The sequence below is a fragment of the Cuculus canorus genome, chromosome 19, assembly GCF_017976375.1.
Source record: "Cuculus canorus isolate bCucCan1 chromosome 19, bCucCan1.pri, whole genome shotgun sequence".
Lineage (NCBI taxonomy): Eukaryota > Metazoa > Chordata > Aves > Cuculiformes > Cuculidae > Cuculus > Cuculus canorus.
The window spans coordinates 6678016-6701942 of record NC_071419.1 but is presented as its reverse complement, the minus strand read 5'-3'; the positions used below and the strand labels follow the sequence as shown (position 1 = coordinate 6701942).

The 23927-nt window shown below is 50.7% G+C and overlaps 4 protein-coding genes across 9 annotated transcripts in view; 2 read left to right on the top strand and 2 right to left on the bottom strand.

Annotated features, from left to right (window-relative positions):
* Window positions 1-143: 143 nt before the first annotated feature.
* COQ4 (coenzyme Q4) lies at window positions 144-6313 on the bottom strand. The gene is made up of 6 exons (XM_054084328.1): window positions 6064-6313; window positions 4819-4915; window positions 3053-3155; window positions 2841-2970; window positions 1893-1986; window positions 144-1267 (listed from the first exon to the last, which is right to left on the bottom strand). Exons 1-6 carry the CDS (start codon window positions 6275-6277, stop codon window positions 1105-1107), a joined length of 801 nt encoding a protein of 266 aa, XP_053940303.1. The 5' UTR covers window positions 6278-6313; the 3' UTR covers window positions 144-1104.
* Window positions 6314-6355: 42 nt separating this feature from the next.
* TRUB2 (TruB pseudouridine synthase family member 2) lies at window positions 6356-11882 on the top strand. Its single transcript, XM_054084327.1, has 8 exons — window positions 6356-6465; window positions 7061-7189; window positions 7429-7503; window positions 8056-8117; window positions 8431-8512; window positions 9100-9172; window positions 9627-9763; window positions 10488-11882. The coding sequence occupies exons 1-8, from the start codon at window positions 6372-6374 to the stop codon at window positions 10775-10777; spliced, it is 942 nt and encodes a 313-aa protein (XP_053940302.1). The 5' UTR covers window positions 6356-6371; the 3' UTR covers window positions 10778-11882.
* A 1017-nt stretch (window positions 11883-12899) lies between these two features.
* On the bottom strand, window positions 12900-18055 carry SWI5 (SWI5 homologous recombination repair protein). Its single transcript, XM_054084564.1, has 7 exons — window positions 17937-18055; window positions 16336-16451; window positions 16117-16285; window positions 15977-16025; window positions 15446-15567; window positions 14049-14143; window positions 12900-13568 (listed from the first exon to the last, which is right to left on the bottom strand). The coding sequence occupies exons 1-7, from the start codon at window positions 18053-18055 to the stop codon at window positions 13504-13506; spliced, it is 735 nt and encodes a 244-aa protein (XP_053940539.1). The 3' UTR covers window positions 12900-13503.
* The window catches only part of GOLGA2 (golgin A2), a 23912-nt gene continuing 17930 nt past the window's right edge, over window positions 17946-23927 (top strand). For 4 of the 6 annotated variants that reach the window (XR_008453048.1, XM_054084607.1, XM_054084606.1 and 1 more), the window contains exons 1-4: window positions 17946-18101; window positions 19402-19524; window positions 19900-19980; window positions 23390-23524. Coding sequence is in view for 5 of the 6 variants with exons in the window: in XM_054084607.1 (XP_053940582.1) it covers window positions 18054-18101; window positions 19402-19524; window positions 19900-19980; window positions 23390-23524 (387 nt within the window). In the remaining variant the exon portion in view is untranslated. The remainder of the gene's footprint in view (window positions 18102-19401; window positions 19525-19899; window positions 19981-23389; window positions 23525-23927) is intronic. The other 2 variants (XM_054084609.1, XM_054084610.1) reach the window with 2 other exon arrangements.

Here is a 23927-nt window from a genome sequence, read left to right as displayed (position 1 = left end):
GCAGCCACATGCGTGCCCTGCCATCACCTACTACTGCAGACAAAGAACAGCAGACCCCCTTGGAGCAAAAAAAGGCATAAGTTTTCACGTCTCATCTTCCCTTCAGAAGGGGAGATGAGACAGAAGGTAATGAACCACAAGATCCACCATGGAATTTATTAAGCAAGAAGGAATTTCAACAGCAAACCCACACGCAGACAGAGCCCTTGGCCTCGTCGCTCTCTGCCCTCACATTGGACAGCTCTGCACTCCAGCCACTGGCAGTCTGGAGCCTTGTTTAATTAACCCAGACAGCAATCAGCTCCCAGATGCAGTGCAAACAGCTGCTGTTTCTGCACTCCCAGGATTGAGCCCCTTATTCCCAATCACGTAATTTTGTTGCCCAAGGAGATCATTCCTACTGAAAACCCAGCACAATCATGTGGATTTCAGTATTTTTGAAGGGAAGGGACTACAGGGAGACACAGCAGCCAATCCAGCCAGGATTGCACCTGCCTCGGTGCAATCGCGCACCACCTGATCGCCAAGGTGTGAGGCATATCCTGTACGACCCATCAGGAGACCAGTAAGGCACCAGTACAGGATGGGATTTCACTGTTGCACACATCAAACCTGCCTCTGGGCTGCTCTTGTGAATCACTGGTTTAGCTCTAGTCCAGGGCGTCTCCAAGAATTTCAGCCTCGGTCTTCCCTGGGAGGGTGGGTGGAGGGATTTACTTGTACAGCCGTAGAGCAGCTGAAGGCCAGGTTTGCTCCGGTGTGTTGTAAACCAGCTCTCCTCCCTCCCCATTCCAGCATTTTGAAGCATCAAGATTGGAGCCAGCAGCCAGGCACAGCTGGCGAAGGCACAGCAGGACCTGCCATCCCTCCACTGAATCACAAACAGCAGAAAAAGTCAAGTTTTGTCACGGCACCGGGAGGTGCCACTTGGCCTCTACCAACCGGAGGGTGCCAGCTCTTGGCAGGAGCAAAGTCAGGCCCCGGGTCCGTGGCAGCTGGCAGCAGGGCCACGCTGTGCTCCTGGGCAGAAGGAGATGGAGCGCAGCAGGGGATGGCTGCTGTCTGCCAACGGGGATATCCTGTCCCCTCCCTGTACATGAGCTCTCACACTCGAACAGCTGGGGGAGGGAAGATGCCGATCTCCTCCCGCAGGGACTCCACTGGCTGCTCCCAGCGCTGCTCATAGTAGATGTTCAGGACACAGCTAGCATTGCGCCCGCTCCGAATCGCCCAGGGAACCAGCTCAGTGGCCAAGACCCGCAGCTTTCTGGAACAGACAATACAGGAGAATTGTATTCTTTGATTTCCATGTTTTGCTTTTGATTTCCTTTTCCAAGTGTCCATTGCAAGCAGACATCAAAGCGCTGTGTCCCATGTACCCCTCCATGCTTTTAGGATCTATCCTACTTAATTCTCAAGGGAAACTGAGGCACGGAAGAGGACGGCGTGCAAGGAAGGTTACAGTCAGCAGCAAACCCAAGACCAGAACTTGGGTTCTGCAATCTCCAAACTGTGCTGGGCCACCAAAACACATGTGCTGGGGCAAGAAACAGCTGCCAGCATGGTTAAAAGTCCCACTGGCCCCCAACATGTGTTCAGCCAAGGGCAGCCAGGCCTGGGCACTGCTCCTGCTGCCTGGCACAGTAGAGTCAGCACTGGAAGCAGAATAGCATCAGGTTCTGCTTCAGCAGCCACGCAAAGCTGTACATCCCAAAGCCACCAATTCCCTGGGCTGCAGGGGCAGAGGAGACAGTTCACATGAGGGATCCCAGTCTCACCCCTCCCTGCAAACTAGCAGTGTCCCCTCTTTGGCTGCAGAGGACCCTGGCAAGCACCACCAAGACTGGCACGTCCCCAGGGCAAAGACTCCCTCCCTCTTGGCCAGGACCTACTGTGCACTGAGACGGACAGGGCCAAACGCTGCTCCCAGGACACACATGGGCAGCCCCGTCTGGATGGCTTCGAACCACTTCACCACAATCTCACCTGGGAGGGAGCAGAGAGGCCATGAGTTGGCAGGGGGCATGGGTCAAGGATAAACCAGGGCCCCGCGGCCCTGCAAAGCAGGCTGCACAATCAGCTGCTTCCTGAGCACAGCTACACACTCATCACCTCTGTCTCTGCAGCAGGACTTGGGATACGTTTCCGGCCATGGCTTCATCCTGTATCAGGATGAGTCTTGTCGTGTGCCACCCACATGAGAGGCACGGCCCGGGGCCCGCAGGGGAACAGCACCTTGCAGTTAATGCCCCGTGAGCTTGAGAAACACCTCCCTGCGGATCTTTAGCAACGCAACTGCCAAAGCCTGATCCCCTGTGTGGCTCTTCTCATCTCTCAGCACGGCACAGAGCTTTTACAAATGCCACCAGGTCTCAGCCAAAGCTTGTGTAGGAGACCTGACGTGCTGGTTCCCGCTGGCTCAACTTACGACTTGTTGTTGAGTCAGACACAAAATGAGGGCAAAGGACACAGGGATGTGCAGATAAGGAGCAACAAGAAACCCCCTCGCTTCTGCCTTTGCTAAGAGCTTGTGAAACATCCCTTGCTCGCTGCCACCCTCCCTGCCAGGCAGCAAACACCCACTTGACCACCCACTCCATTGCTGCCTGCACCCAGGGCTTGGGCAGAGCATCTCTCAGCAGGGGAAAGGTGACGCCCTGCAGGCTCTCAGTCACAGCAGAGCCAGCAATGCACAGTGATGATGCAAACCTCCCCACACCTCTCCCTGGGCTGAGGTTCTGGGATTCTGACCAGCCCTGCCCACACCGTTCCTGGGAGAGGTGGCCAAGCACCACCATCAGGGTTTGGCAGCACAGCCCTCTGCGCCCACTGCCGCTCACCTAGCATGTTTGTTGGCATGCCCAGGAGGGTGTGCATCAAGTCATGAACTTCTCGGTACCGCTGGATCACATATGCCAGCTCCTCATCATCAACAAACTTGGGCGGCATTCGGGTGTCTGGAGAAACCTTCTGCAAATCCAAAAAGGTTCAATTCAGTTGATGCTTGGGTATCAACTACAGCTGTTCACATCCTGTGAAACCCCACACTCACGTTTTCCTCCAAGAACCGGACATACTCTCGGCCCAGCATGCCGTCTGGCAGCCCCTGCAGTCTAGCCATGTCCAGGGTGGAAAGACGGATGCGAGGCCGTTCCCTGAAAGCAAAACGCAGGTCAATGAGGCTCCCAGTGAAACCCATAGCTGGTGGTCCTGGAGAAAAGGAGCCCCTGGCAACCTCCATCCCCTGCCTCTGCCCTTCCCAGGCATGTTCCTGGCACAGATCTCTATTGTTCACTCCAGGGACAGGAACACCTTTATTTCTGTTGCTGAGGCTGGGACACAAATTGCTTAAAGGATCTACCTAAAGCCTTGGCAGTTAAAGAGCTCTCATCTTATGCCCTTGTAGCAACCCTGGTTGGAAAAACACCAGTGTCCTCTGCACCGGAACGCTGTTGTGTGGGCTAATAGCCAGAAACAGCTCCCAGCAACAGTCAGCCCCAGGAGAGCAAAGCTCTTCAGTGTTCCTGCAAAGCAGCCAGACCTTCAAAGGAACAACCCTAAAAAGGGGAGGGAATCTGTTCTAAATGCAGGTTAAATTTCTCTCCTGCTCAGGCTTTTACCACCAGCCACGTGGCAGCCATGCAGGGCAAGGTCTCCTCTCCAGGTTGTTGGCAAACAGGTGCTCCACAGCCCTGGAACTAAACAAAAGCCCTTTTATTTCTAGGCACAGAGTAAATTCTTCCCACTATAAAAGCCCTGCAGTTGATTCAGGAGCTGCTCAGCTGGAATGGAGGTGCCAGGGAGATAAAAGGACTGACACTAGCTTCACCCTGGCTGCAGACACTTCCTTTTGGATTTGGTTTCAAAGTGATCTCAGCAGCTTGGAGGATTGAAAAAGAAGAATTGTGTGCACAACTGCAAATCCCTGCAACACCATGGGGCAGGGACCACGTGGGGACATCTCTCCCCAGCCCTCGGTGCCTTTGCTGTCCCCTTTCTCTGGGCAGTTCCTCTGGGTTTCAGCCTCTGCATGCTTTGTCAGGTCAACATCTGAAGCCAGGATCAAGCTGCTCTGCACAAATGTAAGGCAAAAGGCTGCTTTTCCCCAGCCCCATGTGGTACAGCCCAAACGAGATACAAGCAGCAGGTGTGAGATCTCAGGGAGCAGGGAGAAGGCAAGTAAATAAGCAGTAAGATCTTGGTTAATGAGACTCATGAAGTCCCTCCTGGTCCTCAGCCTGGCTGCACTCAACAAGTCCCCGCAGACGTGGAAGCAGAAGTCTTAACAAGAAAGACAAGAGAAGGGCCCTCATTTCACAGCCTGGGATGTTTCTGCAGGTGCCAGGAAAGAAAATACAGAGGTGCCTAAGGAAGAGGCAGAGCAGCAGAGGTGAAATTTCCAATGCAAGGAGATGTGGCAGCAGGTACAGTGGAAAAATCCATGGACATCGTGCGTTTTCATTGCTGTGGTGATGAAATCCATGGATTTCTCCCCTGCACTGGCTGCTGCGTCTCCTTGTGTTGGCACCTGCCAGTTCCAGCAGTGAAGCAGAACAGACAGACAGCAGCGCTGAAAACAGGGGTGGCCCCAGCGGCTGCTCTGCTCTTGCCCTTAGATTTTGCCACAGGGCTCTTGTGATAGTTAAAAATTAAGTAAAATAAACAACCTGGAAGGTTTGAGCTAACAAAACGCCTGTGCTGCTTCCAAGCCAGGGAGCACGGGGCTCTCCTTCCACAGGGCCCAAGGAAGGTGCTTGACCTCATGTCTCCCCACCACGAACCACACGGCAAGGGAGGGATGGATGTGTCAGGACGCACTGGAGGATGCGGTAACCTTCAGGGTGGTGTTTCATCTTGTCTCGCAGGTTGGGCAGGGCAAGGCAGCCCGTGGTCTCCCCGAGGACTGCCACCATGTCTGAAAGAGACCAGAGAATGACCCAAGAGTGGTTTTTGCAACTCCCAGCTGACCTCAGTTGGCAGGTGATGAAATGGGGCAACTCCTTGGCCAAGAGGAAAGCAGGGACTCCCTGAACCACAGATTTTCAGCCTCAGGGCTGCTCTGCCCTGGTGTCACTCATAGGGACGGATGTAAGAGCAGGCATGAAGCTTGAGAGACCCAGGAGGAGTGAGATGGGGCTGGGTAGTATCACAGAGGTTTTGGAGAGGATCACTGAAGATGTCTAGGGTTCCTCATCCCCTCTCTCCCACAGACTCTTGCCCTGGGCCAGGTCTCAGCCCTGCACTTGCCCCATCACCAGATGTCTCACCCAAGAGAAGGGGAAATAAGGTCCCCTGATAAACTCTCTGCAGACACGAGGTGGGGGGTTGGAACTGGATGACCTTTAAGGTATCTTCCAACTCAAAACATTCTATGATTGCCACTCTTTTGCTCTTGCGAGACCCCACTGGGAGGTGGTCTCAGGCACTGGCAGAGGCTGCTCAGGAAGGTGGTTGTGTCATCATCCCTGGAAGTGTTTAAAGGGCATAGATGAGACGATTGGGGACATGATTTAGTAGTAGACAGGCACATTTGGAGCTGATGATCTCTGAGGTCTATTCCAACCCAATGATTCTATGATTCTATTGTGTCCAGTTCTGGAATCCCTAACACAAGAAGGTTATGGAACTGCTGGAACGGGTCTAGAGGACTACAAAGATGATCAGAGGGCTGGAGCACCTCCTGTACGAGGACGGGCTGGGAGAGCTGGGGTTGTTCAGCCTGGAGAAGAGAAGGCTCCAAGGATACAGCTTCCAGCGCTGAAACGGGCTTCAGGAAAGCTGGAGAGGTTTTTTTTACAAGGGGATGGAGTGACAAGACGAGGGCGAACGGCTTTAGATTGGAGGGGGGAAGATATAGAGTAGACATTTGGAAGAAATTCTTCACTATGAGGGGGGGGAGGCCCTGGTTACCCAGCGAGGTGGTGGCTGCCCCATCCCAGGAGGTCTCCAAGGCCAGGTTGGATGGGGCCGGAGTCCCTGCTCCATGGGAGGTTTCCCCATGGCAGGGGTGGGACTGGATGGGCTCCCAGCTCCCTTCCACCCCCCGAGCCCCCCGGCTCTTACCGTGCCTGTAGGGGTCGTACAGCGCCATGGCGGCCGAGCCGGCGGCCAGGAGCGCCTTCTGCAGCGGGCTGGTGGGGATGTGCCCGGGGTAGAGCCGCCACTGCCCTTCCTCCCCCTCCTCCTCCTCCTGCCCGGCCCTCGGCCCGGCCCGGCTCAGCCCGGCGCTGCCCCCGGCCCTGCCCGCCACCCGCAGCAACCGCCGCAGCGGCACCATCGCCCTCTGTCCCCCCGTGTCCCCCCTCGGTGTGTCCCCCACCGGTGCTGCCACCGCCCCGGAAGGGCCGGGGGGGGGGGGGCGGGGCGGTGCAATGGCGGTGCCGGGAGGGCTCTTCGCCGTCTACAAGCCGGCGGGGGTGGCCTGGGGCCGCGTCAGGGAGGCGGTGGAGGCGCGGCTGCTGCGTGGTGAGAGGGAAAGGGGAGACCTGATCGCCCCCTCATTCCCTCACGGTTGTCCCCGTCCCCGTCCCCCTCCTCGCCCCCCCCCCCCAACGATTCGTGACCCCCTATTCCTTCCCTATCCCCCCCAGCCGCCCCGTCCCCCTCCCCGCGCCCTCCCCATTTCCCGCCAGCCACCCCTGTCCCCTATTCCCTCCCAGTTGCCCCGTCCCCCTCCCCATTCCCTCCCAGTTGCCCCTGCCACTCCCATTCCTTCCCCATTCCCTCGGCCCAGCCACTCCTGTCCCCCCCACTCCCTTCCCTGTTCTCCCCAGCCACCCTTATCCCCCCCTTCCCTTCCCTGTTCTCCCCAGCCACCTGTCCTCTCATTCCCTCACATTCCCTCCCCATCTCCCCCACAGCCACCCCTGTCCCTCCCATTCCTTCCCCATTTCCCCCTCAGCCACCCCTGTCTCCCTTCCTGTTCCTTCCCTGTTTCCTTCCCATACTCCCCTGTCCAATGTTGACCCCCCCCTCTTCCCTCCCTGTTCCCTTCCAGTTGCCCCAGATCCCCACTGGCCACCCCTGACTGCCCCCTCATTCACCCCCGCTTCTCTTACAGAGCTGAACGCGCTGCCAGAGCGTGCCCCACGGCAACAGATCCGGTTCTTGCCAGCCCCGGGCGATGGCGAGTCCAGGGTCACGGAGCTGGTGGCCACCAGGCTCCCTGTGCTGGCTGACCACCCCCTCGGTAAGGGCTGCCATGGGGTCCCAGCTTGGGAGGGGGGCAGCAGGGATCCCAGGACAATGGAGGGGCCCAGGGCGATGAGGATCCTTGGGGTGATGGGGATCCCTGATGATCTGATGAGGATCCTCAGGGCGATGGAGATCCCTGGGGTGATGGGGGCCTAGGAGCTCAGCCTGGGAAGGGTGATGAGGCCCCGGAGTGCTGGGAGCCCTGGGCCAGCCCTAACGCTGTGTCCATTGCAGTTCGAGGCCCACGGTTCAGGCGGCTGAAGATCGGAGCAGGTCACCGTCTGGATGTGAAAGCCTCGGGAGTCTTCGGTGGGTGTCATCCCAAAGCCTCGCTACATCCCACTGGCCATAAGGTGATGGGTTTCCACATAGAGAAGAAGTGGTGAATACTGTACCCCTGTGTCTCACAATCCAATTCGGGCTATAAGTGCTGGAAAACAGAAGAAATAATCCAACAAGACACAGGCAACGATGGGAGCAACCCCTTAGCCTCAGCGGTCAAGGGTTTGCTGTGACACTGTGCTCCTGCCCTTGACGCCATCACTGATCTGCCACGTAACATCCCTGTCTCTGCTCTGTCATTTGAATTCGCTTCACTGTGGCTGGCATTGCTTAGCATTTGCCCCGGAGTACCCAGGTGGAAAGCTCTGGGAAAATCCACGTGCCCCACTTACAGCTTTATCACAGCTTTAATGGCAGGTGGTAATTTGGGGGTCTAATTGCATTGCTCAGATGTGATCGCAAGGAGATACGGCCCTATCTAAGGGGGAGGAAAAGTAGCGTGAGTGTGCAGCGCTGTGTAAGCATGTCAGTAACTTTCCATATGGCTGAATAACGGGTTCCCCATCTTCTGTGTTTCAGTGCTTGGCATAGGCCACGGGAACAAGCTACTCACGGATCTGTACAACTGCCACCTGACCAAGGTAGGTGATGGCCCTGGACGGCCTCAGAACATCTGAGTGCAATGGCACACTTGGTTCCTGCCCTGGTGCCCCAGACTGGCCTTGAGATAGTAATTCTGCTTTAGTCTCAAACCCAACAACGCTTCTGAGAGCCTTTCAGGATGCAGAACTTCATCCTTCATCTGCGCATCCACACGTGGCTGCATGAGCAGAGGACACTGCTGTCTTGGTGCAACAGCATTGTAGCCTGCGCTTCCTAACAGCTGCGGGGCAAGATATTGCTACTCAATTGCTTGGCATATTTGATAAATTGCATTCTTTGCCCTTCTTCCAGGTTTACACTGTTGGTGGGCTGTTTGGAAAAGCCACTGATGACTTCTCAGACACAGGGGAGCTAGTAGAGAAGACAACATTTGGTAAGAAACTGAATTGATGTGTTTGTTTGAAACAAAAAGCCCCAAACAGAGTACCAAACAAACAAGATGCTAACTGTAAAGCCTTTAACCTGGTAAATCACACACAGATTAAAGGTACACATGCCTTAAATGCTTTCTAGTTTTTGTTTGTACGTGCAGCCCACGCACAGTCCTGTGCCAAATACAACCACAATATATTGAAAGCCAGTATGAGTCCTGATCACAGTGGTTGGTAACTGGGTTGGGCAGGATCCAAATCTTGCCATAAGTCATACCTAGAGACACCGGTTAGACGCTTTCATTGAATTAAACTCATCAAACACCCGATAAGAGAAACTGGAGCCAACATTCTGAAATCAATTAAGCAAAATGATTCTTCCCTTTGTAGCCCAGCGCTGCTCTGTGCATTTGCCATGGTGCAGCCAGAAGTGACTCTGCTGAAGCCGCCTCTTGCAGTTCTCATCAGCCTGGTTGGATGTGACTGCCTGCCAAAGGGACAGCAATACCCTGGTGGCACGTTTCAGGCTGCTGTCTCTTTTGTTTCTGGATAGATAATTGAGACTTTGTTTCTACCTTAATATTTGCAGATCATATCACAAGGGAAAAGCTGGAACGGATTCTCGCTGTCATTCAAGGAACAAACCATAAGGCCCTGCTGATGTACGTATCCAGTGGGGAAATGCAGCTGACCTGATCTGACTGCCAATTGCTGGGCTTTAAAACAAATGAGATGATTTTGTTTGCCATAATCCAAGTCATAAAAGGTTGGAGTGCTAGATGGTAACAGAGAGAAGTTAGTCTGAGTGCTCTGTACTCTGGTGAGATGTTGCGGTTAAGTGTCCTTGTATCCTGAAATCTCCAGCTGTTTTAGGACCTATTAGCTATCTTAGGGCATACAAACACACCTTGTAGATGTGACCAAGCACCTCCCTTCCAAACTGTGCTACCCTTCTGACAGTACTTATAGCATTAAAATGTATGCAAAGACTTAGATATAAGCAGTTTTAAGAATAAAGATGCCAGCTCTGCTTTACTTGGGGGGGGCGAAGATAGTTTGAGTCCTATTACAGAGAAGTACTAAGTGTCTGTGCTCCTCTCCTTTTTCTTTTTCCAGGCATTCTAACATTGATATGAAAACACAAGAGGCGTACGAGCTGGCTGTCAAAGGGTTGCTTCGCCCCATGGGAAAAAGCCCTCCAATAATCACAGCCATCCGATGCCTCCAGTTCATGCTTCCAGAATTCCAGCTAGGTAGGACTGGTAGAAAATGTATGGGAGAAGCCTGACTATATATTATGGCAAATAAGTCAGTAAACCTCAGTTTCTTATTCATGATTTAATGCAATATAAGCTGGTGGGAACTTTGTATCAACACATAACTGGTAATCTCTGCAGAAAATGTAATGTTTTGTTGTTTGCAGAGTCACAAAAGCGTTTCTTCATTAAATGAACTCTTTAGTGCGGTAGAAATACTGTGTTAGCACAAGGTCTGGAACCCTCACCATACTGAAGCCGTTACAGTAAACCAAGCCAGCTGCGCACATACCTCACAGGGCAGTTCCAGATCTTGGACTGCAGCAAGAAAATTTGTGTAGCAAATACCTTTGGGGCAGAATTCTTCCTTACCCCAGTGTTTCAGTGTAATGCAGCTCAGGGTGTTATTCATTTTTTAAGCATCATTTGCTTTCCTGCAGCCAGTCTCCTCGCTAATTATTTGCCTTGTTAAAAAGGCACCTTTTCTTATCCATTTACAAATACCTAAATTTCTACATTACTCTTCTGTATCTCTGTTTTCTATAACATTCACTTTGGAAGGGGCCAGGACACCCTGCAGTATTCCAGAAAACCATCCACACATGCTGTATCTTAGTATCTTCTACCAAACCAGTTCTTTCAGTATAACTGAATTTACAGACAAGGTGTGGGTTTGTGTCAATGCTTTGCTGCTTCTGACAGAACCTCTCTGTCCTTCTAGAAATCCATTGCTTGCATGAGACTCAGCAGTACCTCCGAAAAATAGTCCACGAGATTGGTCTGGAGCTGAAATCATCTGCTGTGTGCACGCAAGTGCGAAGAATACGTGATGGTGTTTTCACACTGGATGATGCTCTGCTGAGAACCCAGTGGGACCTACAGAGTATACGAAAGGCAATTGGGAACTGTCAGCTCAAAGTGCAAACAGAGATAGAGAGAACACTAGGCCATCAGCATAAAAGCCTTCTTCAGGAGAAGGATGTGGAGATGGCCCACGCTGTGGACAGCTGAGTGTGTGCTGTGGAGGGAATGTCCGCAAGCGATGTCTGTAGCACAATAACGCAGCTACACACTGACAGCGTGATGGACAGCAGAAGGAAAGAGGTTAATTGCAGTTCATTTCCACCCTTTCCTTGAGCTGACTTTAATCAGAGAGGCATTTTTTTTCAGTGACAGGCTGTCTAATGTTTTTTAAAGCATCCCAAACAGTTCATTAACAGGAGCTGGCTGTGCCAAAATTCCTGTTGACTTCGGGAACATTAGGTTGCTAAGGGATATAAAAACCCATCCCCAAATTGTTTAGCAGCAGGAAATAGCGTCTCACAGAGCTGCATTCCCTTGATTGCATGGATTTGTTTGTTCCTTGCCACTGGCAGCAAAACTTATCTACTATATGGATTTTATTTTCCCTCTGTTGTCTAGAGTATTTTCTTCCTGTCAGTCCTGCTTTCAGGCACATAAGAGCTGAAAATCAGACTAAGAGGGATGCGCAGGAGAAAATATAGCTGACGCAAAGCAATGCAAGGAAATGGTTATGTCCAGAGTGGGTGCGTGTGATGAGGCGAGTGGCTTGTAATGGGGACTGATGTGTAAAGCATACCAGAAATAAAACTAAAAGTAACCTAAAGGGGAAGAGGCTGGTTCTTAGCTCGCAGCTCATCCACGAGCACACTGACTCATCAAAGAAAAGAGTATGCTGTTGCTATTTTTTGTCTACTGAGGAACCAAGGGTGTTGGGGGTCTATCCTGCTCTGCCACAGCTCCATGCAGGCAGCAAGTAGTGCCCTCAGTGAAACTCTAAGCTTTGCGATGTTATTTGTTATTCTTTAGTTTGTTACAGCTGGGTCTGATTGAGCATCAATATACTTTCTAAAAAAGTTAAATTAAAAACTTGAAGTTACATTATTGCACTCCATAGTTTTTCTAACTATACACTTTGCTACCAAGTTTGGGGATTTATTTATGGGAAGCAGAAGGTTTGTGCTGTTCCTCTTCAGGACTTGGACACAGGCCAGCCTATTTCATCCCCCCAGCTGACAGCCATCCAGGTACAAGTCACTGGGAGGAGCAGTACAAGAGACCATAATGAAGTACCGAAGTGGCAGAGTGCAATCTTGTCCTTAATCACTCCAGCAGTCATTAACTGAGGTCCTGGCACCTATCAGTTATCCTGGGTTTCCCTGCTCTGCGCAGAGCAGCCAGAACAGCGGCAGAGCTGAGCTGCTACCACATGGCACATCATCGTGCCGGCTGCAGAGCTGCAGGGACTCTCCAAGGGCATTTGGCTCTTACCTCAGGTTGGTTCTGTGTGTGTTCACCCTCTGTGGACGAGGGGCTGGGGTCAGGGCAGATTCCATGGACAACTGGCATCTTGTTGGAAGTGCTTGATGGAAGTGTAAACCTGTCACTGCAGCAGTGCGAGTCCTGGAGCTCTGCAAAATGCTTTCACGGCTACAGCTCTAAGTTTTGATCCTAGTGCTCCTACAAGGAGGGGGAGAAAACGTGGACTTCTTGGTCCTTAAGTAACTGTCAGCACCGGCAGAGGCTGCCCAGGGAAGTGGTGGAGTCCCCATCCCTGAAGGGATTTAAAAGCCGCGTAGATGTGGTGCTTAGGGACACAGTTTAGTGGTGGAGTTGGCAGTGTTGAGTTTATGGTTGGACTCTATGATCTTAAAGGTCTTTTCTAACCAAACAATTCTGTGGGCCTGACAGGAGACCAGGGAGAAAACTTACTGGCAAGAAGGTCTCAGAAGCAGAAATGGACAGAGGACAACAAGCTTGAGTGAAAAAAGGACACGGATCTGCAATCAGCAGAGCACTTCATCACTTAGAGCTGCCTGAAGCAGCCGAATTTAGTCTGCGCAGTCACTCTACATCCTAACACCTGACGCTGAAACACTCGTACTCTCAACGTAATTTTGTCTTTAGGGCACTGCTGGCTCTCACAGTGACTCTGCAGTCAGAGACCAAAGGCAATGCTGAACCTAACCATTACTGGCATTGCTGCCACCTTGTCTCCATTAAGGGTCCTCAGGAAACATCTGAATAATAGATGTTATAGTTGTCTCACAATATGGCTTAAGAGTTTGTTCCCAGGCTCTTGAAGTGAATTACTGAGAAATGCAATAGCTGCTTTATTCAGAACAGACAGTTGAACACAACTTCACATTTTGCCATTTACTACAGAAATGATACAAAACCTCCAGATACCAGAGCAGCTCAATACAAAACTGCAGAACACCTAGATTCATCTGGGTTTGATCATAAAAAACCCCAAGCCCTCGAACCACCACAACTTCAGCCTTCCTCTTTCCCTACTTCTGTTTCTTTTTCTTTCACAGCAGCTTTTACATTGCACACCTGTGTGCCCTCACTTCCTCTATCCATCCCGTATCCAAATGGCCCCTGGATGTTGTAGAGAAGCAAAGGCTCCATGAGAAGAGTCTTAACATCCACCTGAATTACAACCTTCCCCAGAAAGAAATAAATATACTGTTGATCAGGTAGTAGATGAGATTATCCAAAGTCCTACATCCCTTTCTCACAAGCAGGAAACGATGGATTCAACACTTTTCACATTCCAAAGCTGCTTAGAAATCAGGGTGTTAACCCATACTCTGTTGCAATTCTATACACGCATGTCCGAGGCCACCTTATGTCAGCTCTAAACCAACAGGACACCAAAACAGTCCCATAACAGTCATTTTTGCAGGACGTGGCCATCTCCAGGCTCCATGCTAGTCGCTAAGCTCCAGATCGTATTCAGGGTAGAGCTGCTTTGTAGTAACCCCTCGGATAACAGCTAGAAAAGAAAGAAATACCATTGCTTTCTTTAAACAGAGATTGGATCAGTCAGAAAAGGTGTGTTTTCCTGTCAGCTGCCTCTAGCTATCCCATGCAACCTCCCACAGCCAAGGAACCAGTCTAAGCTTTTGCAGCTGTGCTCCCTGCTTGTACCAACGCTTGGTCTTTTTTAACAATAGGAAGAGCAAAACTGACAAAAATTAATAAGACTTACCAAAAAGACTGGTAATGCATCAGAGAGAGTAAAATACCAGTTTTAGAATTGTAGAACTGACAATTATTTCACACGTTCAGTTCTAAAAACATCCCCAAAAAATAATGACAGAAGACTTCGTGCTTGCACGAGTGATTGGGTAATATAAGCATAGAACCGAGGAATCTTTAAGACAAGCTCTGCCTTCACAGCACCATCGCTTCCCTCCCTGCCTGTATGAGAACATGGACTAGCAAGCTCTCCAGCAGCCTCCCCCTTCCTTACCCAGCTTGCCCAGCAGCATCTGTCCAGCATCTTTAATGTCGTTGTATTCGTGGAGCAGAGAGATATGCTTCTCCAGTTCCTCCAGGCTGTAGCCTCTGGAACAATAAAAACAGAGAGGTCAAGAAGGACGCAGAGGGATTGTTGCTGCACAGCAAGCGCTGCCACTTCCCACCAGGCAAAGATATTGGAGATACCCGAGCTGGGCACACCCAAAGCAAAGCCTGAAGGCAGCAGGGCTTTTTATGGTTCAAAGCTGAAAGAAGGGAGATGTAGATTACATATTAAGAAATGTTTCCCTCTGTGGGTGGGAAGATACTGGCACAGGTTGCCCAGAGAAGTTATGGATGCCCCATCCCTGCAAGTGTTCAAGGCCAGGTTGGATGGGGCTTTGAGCAGCCTGATCCAGTGGGAGGTGTCCCTGCCCACAGCAAGGGGGCTGGAACAGGACAGGCTTTGAGGTCCCTTCCAACCCAAACCATTCTATGAAGTCATTAACATGAAAGCTAGAAATTACAAGATCCTTGTTTTGAGTTTTTTTGAAACACACCAAGAAAACTCAATCCCCCCCAATCCTCAGAATCAAGTAGAAGCAGGAAGAGGCTGTGGTGAATTCAGTTTCTACGCATCTCTAATCTGTGGCTAGGGAAAAACAAGAAAGTCTGCTCATCCTTGAGGATAAAACAGAAAAGCTTTTGGAACAGCATTTGTTGTCATACCATTTCCATTCTCTGCACTACACGTTATCTTCGAAAATATCACTCCTTCGCAACAGATAACCCACAGAGATTCCCTCTCTTTTAAAGTTAAGCAGCAATTTTATCTCAAAGCAACCACCAATAAGCAGCTGCCACAGCATGTCGTAAGAAACCACAATACTACAGTTGCCAAAGTGTTCTATGGGCCATTTGCTTGCCTGGAAAACACATCTGCTTCTTGACCGCAAGGGCTTAACCTCAGACAGAACAAGTGGACGCTTGATCAAGATGGAAAAAAAAGGAAACAGTTTTATCTGGGACTCAATTTGGCAGGTCATGCAAATCATGATCTCAGTTTTAATTCTCACATGAATAAACTATTCTGGTAGCATAATGTGTTGAAGTTATCATAATGGTTAAGATTATTCATTCCCAATTTACACGTAATTACCTCAGCAACATCTGTGGTAAAGTTAAAATCTTATCCAAGCTCCTGGTAAAGCTTGTTTTGCTTTACCAAGAACTGCCTCTTGTCTTTAAGGGGTCCTACAACTCAAACCAACACTGTAATCAACATCACACAGCACCACAATAAAAATGGCATCATCGGAGTTCAGCTTTCAGCTCTAATTCCTGGATCACTTATTTTTTTATAAACTAAAACAGACATCACAGTGAACAAGAAGCTTGCTAGGGACATACTCGGACAATAATTGTGATATCTCCTGGTCTAGAGCATGGTCTTTCTGTTTCAGGTCTTCAATTTCACACCGCAAGGCTTCTTCATGGGCTCCATCCAGCTGGCAGGACCTCGGAGATGGGACCTTTAGAGCACAGAAGACATTTAAGCCAGGCACACCCCTGGATAAGCTGCTGCAGTGCTGGAGATCAGAAAATGCTCTGTGTGTTACTGGGTAAAAACAGAGAAAAAAGGTCAAGAATATCACAGAATCATGGAATGGTATGGGTTGGAAGGGACCTTGAAGATCATCCAGTTCCAACTCCCCTGCCGTGGGCAGAGACAGGGCAAGCACAGGTGAAATATTTACCAGTTTACTTAACGTCAGCCGGCTCCACACCCCATCCTGCAGCATTTTGCAGGTTTACAGCTACAGTGAGAATAAAAAAACCCCGCTCTCCTGCGTTTTTCCAGAGCAGCTCCCGGCCGAAGCAGGTACCGAGCAGCCTCACCCCCGTGCCAAACCCTCCCGAGCAGGGCCCGCCGGGACTCACCGGGCACTTGAAGCGGGCCGCGCCGCCCGGCTGGCAGCTACCGGAGGCCCTGTCAAAGCAGAGGGCGCCGCGTCAGAGCCTGGCCGGCGGGGGCGCGGCCCGCGAAGAAGGGGAGGGGGCACCGGGGAACCGGCTCCTACCTCCTAGGCGTGGCGGGCGGGCGGCAGGCAGGGCTGCGGCCCGCGATCGGCGGGGCCCGCTCGGCCAGGGCTGACGCCTCCCGCCGCACCGGCGCAGGCCGCGAGGCACGCCGGGAGCGGAAGTGCTCTCTCTCCTCCGCGGGGTACGGCGAGAGTTGTAGTCTCCCTCCTTACTGCCGGGAGCGGTAGTGACTGCAGCGGCGCAAGGCACGCCGGGACTTGTAGTCTTCCCATCGCCAGGAGTGCCGTGTAGACGGCGCAAGACACGCTGGGAGTTGTAGTCCTCTCTCTGGTAGGGCCCGACAGTGCTAGGGGTCAAACGTCCCGTGTGGAAGCTGCAGGTGGCATCGGGGTGTGGCAGGACGCGATTATCCCAATCACTGCAGCCGAGGCGACGATGCTCAGTGCCTTCCACACAATGCATGGGAACACCCACGGGGGGCTCAGGGAGAGCTCAGGGGCTGTGGGGTCCCTTGCACAGTTGTCCCCTGAGCTCCCCTCGCCTGGCTGGCGGGAACGCTGATGGGCTCACATGGTCCTGGGCATGTGTCCATACCAGTCGAAGGCCATAGCTCTGCTGCCTAAGCCAGGCCACACAAAGCCAATGCAGCCTCTTGGATCAGCATGGAAAGAGCCACCCTGCAGTTCTCCTGATCCGGCTGGCAAAGGGAAACCTGTCCCTGGGCAGGGCATGCGCTGGCAGCAGCCGTATCTGATTCCCTGGGCTGGCCACCTGAGCCAGGCTCTGCTGTGGCCACACTTGGAAGGTCAAAGGACTCAGGAATGGGATCACAAATCCCAACTGCCTGCACTAACCGCGACTTCAAAGGGTTTGGACATCAAAGTGACACACACAAAATAGAAAGCTATGCAGATTTGTAGGACGTGCCCTACAAAGGACAAGGGAAGCCTGCCTGGCTCCCCGGGCTGTTTTCCAGCTGGTGTTTGCTCTGGGCAATTGAGTCAATACAGGAGTGTGGAGCAGCACAGAGTGTCAGACAAGGGGAGGTGGGAGCATTGGGTGTCCCACATGAAGAACTGGGAGCTCTGGGGATCGGGCAGGCATGGGGCCAAATGTCTCACACGAGGAACTGGGAGCTCTGGTTGTCCCACACAAGAAACTGGGAGCTCTGGGGATCAGACAAGAGTGGGGAAGAGTGTCCCATAGGAGGATCTGGGAGCACTGGGTGTCCCACATAAGGAACTAGGAGCTCTGGGTGTCCCACATGAGGAGCTGGGAGCTCTGGGGATAAGACAAGAGCAGGGAAGAGTGTCCCACACGAGGAACTGGGAGCTCTGAATGTCCCACACGATTTGCTGGGAGCTCTGGGGATAAGACAAGAACAGGGAAGAGCGTCCCACAGGAGGATCTGGGAGCACTGGGTGTCCCACATGAAGAATTGGGAGCTCTGGGGATCAGACAAGAGCGAGGAAGAGTGTCCCACAGGAGGATCTGGGAGCATTGGGTGTCCCACATGAGGAACTAGGAGCTCTGGGTGTCCCACATGAGGAACTGGGAGCTCTGGGGATAAGACAAGAGCAGGGAAGAATGTCCCACAGGAGAATTTGGGAGCTCTGGATGTCCCACACGAGGAACTGGGAGCTCTGGGGATAAGACAAGAGCGGGGAAGAGTGTCCCACATGAGGATCGGGAGCACTGAGTGTCCCACATGAAGAACTGGGAGCTCTGGGTGCCCCACATGAGGAAGTGGGAGCTCTGGGGATCAGACAGGAGTGGGGTCAGGTGTCCCACACCAGAAACTGGGAGCACTGGGGATCAGCCAGGAGCGGGGCAGCGCTGGCAGCTCAGGGTGTCCCACAGAGGCTCTGCCCCGCCGTGTGCAGGCCGGCAGCGGGCCCGGTTGGTGCGGGCCCTGCGGGCGCCGGGCGGGGCGCTGTGCGCGGCGGCGCTGACGTGGCCGGGGCGCGGGGCGGCCATGGCGGACGGGAGCAGGCAGAGCCGGCTGGCGGCGGCCAAGAAGAAGGTGAGGGGCCGGGGGGCGGCACGGGGGTCTTTGTCTTCCAGCAGCTGCGGGAGGGGTGCCCGGCACCCAACGGGGGGTGCGCGGTACCGGGCACGGAACACACGGGATCCTCGGTACGGGCCCCGGGATCCTCGGTACCGACACCGGGATCCCCGGTACCGGCCCCGGATGCCCGGTACCGACCACAGGAGCCCCGCCATCCCCGGTACCGGCCCCAGATCGCCGGGGAAGCGGAGGAACCCGGGCCTGGCTGCCGGGCGCGGTTTGGTTGCTGCCCCCTCCACGCCCCCCCTTTTTGTGTGTGTGTGTGTGTGTGTGTGTGTGTGTGTTTTAATTATTATTTTTCCTTTTTTTTTTTTTTTTGGTGTTCTTTTCTTTTTTTTTTTTTCATCTTAATTGCATGCTCGGGGCGGCTCGGCCCGCCCGCCCCCGCGGGATGCGGCTCGGTGTCAAAGTCACGGCGATGGGAAAGTGTCCTGGAGCAGCTCGGGCTTCCATTTTGAAATCCTCTCAATCATGGGATCCCGGGATCCCTCTTCTGATTCCTCCCCCCCTTCCCTCCTTCTCTCCTTCCTTCTCTCCTTCCTTCCTCCCCCTCTTCCTCCACTGCTTTCCTTCCTCCCTCCCTTCCCCCCTTTCCCCGGCTCAGCAGGGCGATTCCTTTGGTTTTGGGCCGAGCTGTTTGGTACCAAACACAAAAATACCGGGGTACCTTGAAGGATTCGTGTTACAGCTCATCAGATCAGCTTGTCCTGTGCAAAACAGATAGGATTTAACGTTATCAGTCATGGATTGCTTCTCCCCTCAGCTCCCAGGGACTGCAGGATCTGCATTACTGTGTTGTCTCGTCCGGAAGGATTGTCGTTTTCCTTCTTGAAACCTTTTAGAGTGGAGATCATGCTCTCTTGTGCTGCTTTTTCACTTTGCATTCAGGATTAATTGTCCTTTGTTCATTTCTCCTTATTGCTCTTACTTCTAACCCTAAAAAATTATCCGAAAATATTTATTTCAGTCTCCTTTTAGTTGCAGTGTGGAGTATCAGATTGTTTCCAGAGAGCTTCATCAGCTGTATACAAAAATTGAACACTGAGAAATCCAAGTCTCTTGTCATGAACCATTCATGTTTGTTACTTTAGGCCTCTCTGGACTTAAGTTTTGCTTCCCCTCACCAGAAGGACAAACTCATTGAAGAGTATTGTTTCTCTTGTCCTTATCCTTGATCACTGGATCGGAAGGGGTTTTTTTGGCATTATACTGACAGAAGGCCTGATGGGATTTAGGATTATTTGTTTTTTCACAGCTGAAGGAATATCAGCAGAAGAATAACCCTGGAGCAGCTGCAGGAGCCAAGAAGAAACGCAAAACTAAGGAAGGCAGTAGGCCTGAGACTCCCACCAACGATGACCAGCAGCCTCCAGAGAATGTGAGTGCCTCATTCTTTCTTCCAGAGATCATTTGCCACCTCCTTATTCTTTGGTTTCCTGAACACCATGGCTGGAGCTGGGAAGGGGTTATGCCAATGTGGTACATGAATAGCATAGGTGGCTGTGTATGAAGCGTGCTACAGCAGTTAGCACCCACCTTTGCTAGAAGGTGCACGAGTCAGGGTGTGTGCTGAAGCAGCATCCAACCATACAACGCTGTCGCACAGCGCTGGTTGTGCCTGGAGCTGTTGTTTGGAAGTGTGTGCTCCTAATGAGCTGGAAGACGCTGGTCTCTTTGGCTGCCTTTGATTCACGTTTTCTCTCTGTCCTTTTCTGAGCCGTTTCTCTTTCACCTTTTCTTTCACCTCCTTTAGATTCAGAACATTCTGAAGGTGCTGGTGTCAGACCTTAACCGCTCCAATGGGGTAGCCATACCCTCATTGGACAAGAGGAAGGTGAGGCAGTCCTTGTGTCCCTTGCAGCGACTCGCTTTCCCTCTGCATGCTTCGGGTTCTGCTCCCACGGACCTTGGTTTCTTGGATGAACCCTTGTCCTGACATACCCACTGTCACTTGCTTGAGTTTTGCTGCCTTTTTTATTAACATGAAGCTGTTTTTGTTAACATGCATTTCCATTGCTCGTAAGTGCTTGTTTCCTTCTGGTTTGTGTCAAACTTAAGATGAAAAAGTGAACCTTGTCAAAAACTCTTCCTTGGGACAGCCAAAATTTGAGGAAAATCAGGAATTTGGGGTGAGGCAATAAACATTAACTGAACTGCTGAGGAAAACTGCTCTAGGAAGAGGTGGTGTTTTCTCAGTTTGCATTTCCTGTGCTCTGCATGCCATTGCTTGATTTCCTAGAGCCTCACTTCTGAAAGGCAGGCTCTGTACATCTCCAGGGAAGCAGCTGCTCCGGGTACGCTGTCAGGTTATTCCAGCCAGCCCATTCTGTGACAGGCGATGACACTTGTGGAGGTGATGTCCAGTCTGGCAAGCGTCAGGGGTGTAAATACATTTAGACGGGAAGTCAGATAATTCGAGTCAAGCATTTACAGGTTTTAGTGTCCTCACATTCCCAACCTTCTGAAGTGGAAACGGCAGGAAGTGCACCAATAAGTAATAAGAATGTGTTCAGGAGCAAACATAAACAGCCTTTCAAAAAAAATATTTTCAGGCAGTCAGTTTGCTTAAATAAGGCTCAAAGTGTGCTAGAAACTCAGGGAGGTCAAATTTTTGTAACCCAGAATTTATTTCCAATTTTGTTTTACCAAAGCTCTGCTTTTCCTTTTCACTTGCAGCCTTTCTGTAGCTTATCTCCATACTGGCGTTTCATGCTAGCTGTCATGAAGTAACTCATTATTGTATTCACTGTATATCCATGTGTCTCCAGCAGTAAATGACTATAGTAATCACCAGGGCTACCAGGTAGATGCAGTGAGTCCTGCGAGATGGAATGGAGTTCACTCTGAATTGCCTTTGTATCCCGTTTCTCCCTTTTTGCTGTGCTAGTGCAGCAGCAGTTCTGTCCCACACAGAGTGAACAGCAGGAAGTTCCTCCACTTGGACCTTACATGTGTAGGTTGTGTATCCGTAGGACTTGAGTGACATGAGGACCTACTGCGTGCTTTGTGGGTACTGTGGTGCCTGTCTGGCATCAGAAAGCATGCTTGGATTGAAGTTTCACTCTTACTGTGGGGACTGTTCTCATTTAATACTCGTAGGCTCAATGTAGTTAGAAAGAGACGTGTTTCACATCGGAGGACGAGATGAAGATGGGTGGTCCATTGCTGTTGCGGAGATACCATTGATCTTGCTGTGAAGACCTGCCTGTGTCTGTGGTTTTAGTCCTGTTCTGAAAATACGGAATTTATTACTTCTCTTCATTCTTGTTTTCCAAGGTTTTTTTTATCTGCTTCTTTAGCATGGAGAGATAAATTTTTGATCCGACTGGCTGTTATGGAATTTGTGGATCATTGTGTGGGGTTTTAGGAATAATTTGAAAACTAATCTTTAATATGTAATGAAAGAAAGATTTCTCAGTTGCTGTCTTGTATAAATCCTGAGTCAGGAATATGCTGTTCAGAAACTCCTTTGACACTGATAGGGCAGAAAAGCCGATCGTTGGCATCTGAGCCGCTGCTGCCATTGGTGTCTCAGTGCAGGGCAGACCCCTCCCATCCCACCCACTTCAGCTTTCTTGGCTGTGGAACACAGAAAACACAACAAAATAGGAGTCTTTGTGTGAAAGCAAATGGATCCTACTATATGCTAAGCTGAGCAGAATTGCTACCTTTTTATTCAACATTATTAGAACCTCACAGTGCATAATTTCCAGAGCAGTGCTATGCAGCGAACTCTTTCTGTTTCCAATGAATTCCACTGTTCAAGTAGTTTCTTGTTTTTTTTTTTTATTTTTTTTTTAAATTTATTTTCCAAAACTGCTTATGTTGGGGGAGGAAGAGAGCAGCTCTCATGGTTAAGGCACACTACTGGTTTTTGTATTTTGAAGCATTAAGCAAAAAGAATGTTGTGATCAGAAAAAGTAAGGAAACATTTCTGAGATGCCTTAGGGATAAAATCCCTCCTGTCCAGCCGATGTTCTGTATTGAGTGAACCAGTAAAGGTCAAGTGACCTGTTCATGGAGGAAGTAAGGGAATTCCTGACTTTCCTATAAGCACCTGACATATATTGTTCTTTGAGCACACGGGTATCTGTCCTGCTAAAAAGAGAATGAGAAAATGCTGTTTGTTTCCCTCTGCAGTCTTGCACCTTATTGCTTTCATTAAATCTGTCTTCACTGTCACTATATTCTTGCTGCTTGATTCATGAGTGAAGTGCTGAGCAGGTAAACAGGGAATGCCAAGAGAGAGATGTCTTGTTCCCTGCGAAGTGCCACGAAGGAAGTTACTGAAGTAAGAGGGAGCTCTTTCAGATGGAATAGCAGAGCTGCAATGTATCATTAGGGTTGAAAGTTGATAGATGATCTCATTTGCTTCGTAGTGTTGTTAAATGATGACTGACTGGAGCTGGATGATGAAATAAAAACAAACTGCCATAAAACACCAGAACGCTACTCTGGTCCTTTATGGCTCTCTCGTGCTGTACAAGACAGATGCAGTTGTCCAGGTCACTGTGGGTTGGTGGAGGTATCCTCAGATGCTGCTTGTCCTCCCACGAAGTCTGGATGAGAACTCGCATTGCTGTCCAGAAATAGTTTTTTCGCCCTTCTCTTTTCTATTTAGATTCTCCTAGTCACGGGATTCATAGCTCCAGGAGGGCCACAGACACCTGCTCCTGGCCACGCTGAGTTTGGCCTGGTCGTAAATGTCCTGTTTCTAAACTTGTGGCTAGTGGCATGTCACAAATTTCACCACAGACAGAGCATTTGAGTTTGACTAACCCACTTTCCAAGTAGTCCCTTACCTGTTCTTTTCCATCTTAATTTGCATACAGTAGCCCATGTTTTCCCCAGATACAACCTGAAGGTAGCGCTTTTCAAAGCAGAGTGATGACCATCTGGCTTTGCCCTCTCTCACTTTTTGGTGACTCCTTTGCAGTAAATCCAGTGCGTGACCATAGAGCTGCATGACATTACTGCCCCATGTTAAAGCAGCAAGTCTGATTATGGGACACTGGTCGTTCAGACCGGCTCTGTGAAGGCTGGGTCTGGGATAGTGTTTGTTTGTGGGTTGATGCTGTTACCTGTTTGCTCTGGGGAGAAGACGGGTTCTCTTCCACGTTTCTAAACGATAGATTGTTAATATCTGTCTGGTTTTCACAGGCAGATCACAAGGTGATGTGTTCATGTGTGTTTTTGTTCATTTTGCATGAAAGCTGTAATTTCTGTGATGTGTTTTGTGACAGGCGTACTTTGACAGTGATGTTGCCACTCGTAACGCTGAACAGCTTGCTACCGATGTCCCTGTGCTATCTAACAGCAACAGCCTACCTGGCTGTGGTTCTGTTCTGCCTGCTCCTGCAAGCATGCAGCTGACACAGGTTTGTGATTATCATCACTATTGCATTGAGTATTGGTTAGTGATACCACAGGTTTTTTTGAGAAGGATGATCTTCTTAAATAGGTCATGGCTGGTTCAGATTTTCCTGTTAGAAATACTGCATTCTCCACTCTCCATCTAGTCATCGTGTGTCTGTGAGAACAGTGCTACCATGCAAATGCCCCACATGTTCCAAAGCTGTTTTCCTTCCACTTCTCTCTTATTTCAGTAGCAGAAAGTACCCTTAGTAAGGCAGAAGGTCTTCAGTCAGATCAATCTGTGTTTCCTTTCACTAGTTAAAGACTCAGTTGAAGTTTTTTTCCAGTAAAGCAAAGTGTTGATTATACATACATTTATTATAATAAATAGTAACAGCAAACATGAAGCCTGTAACATTTAAATTT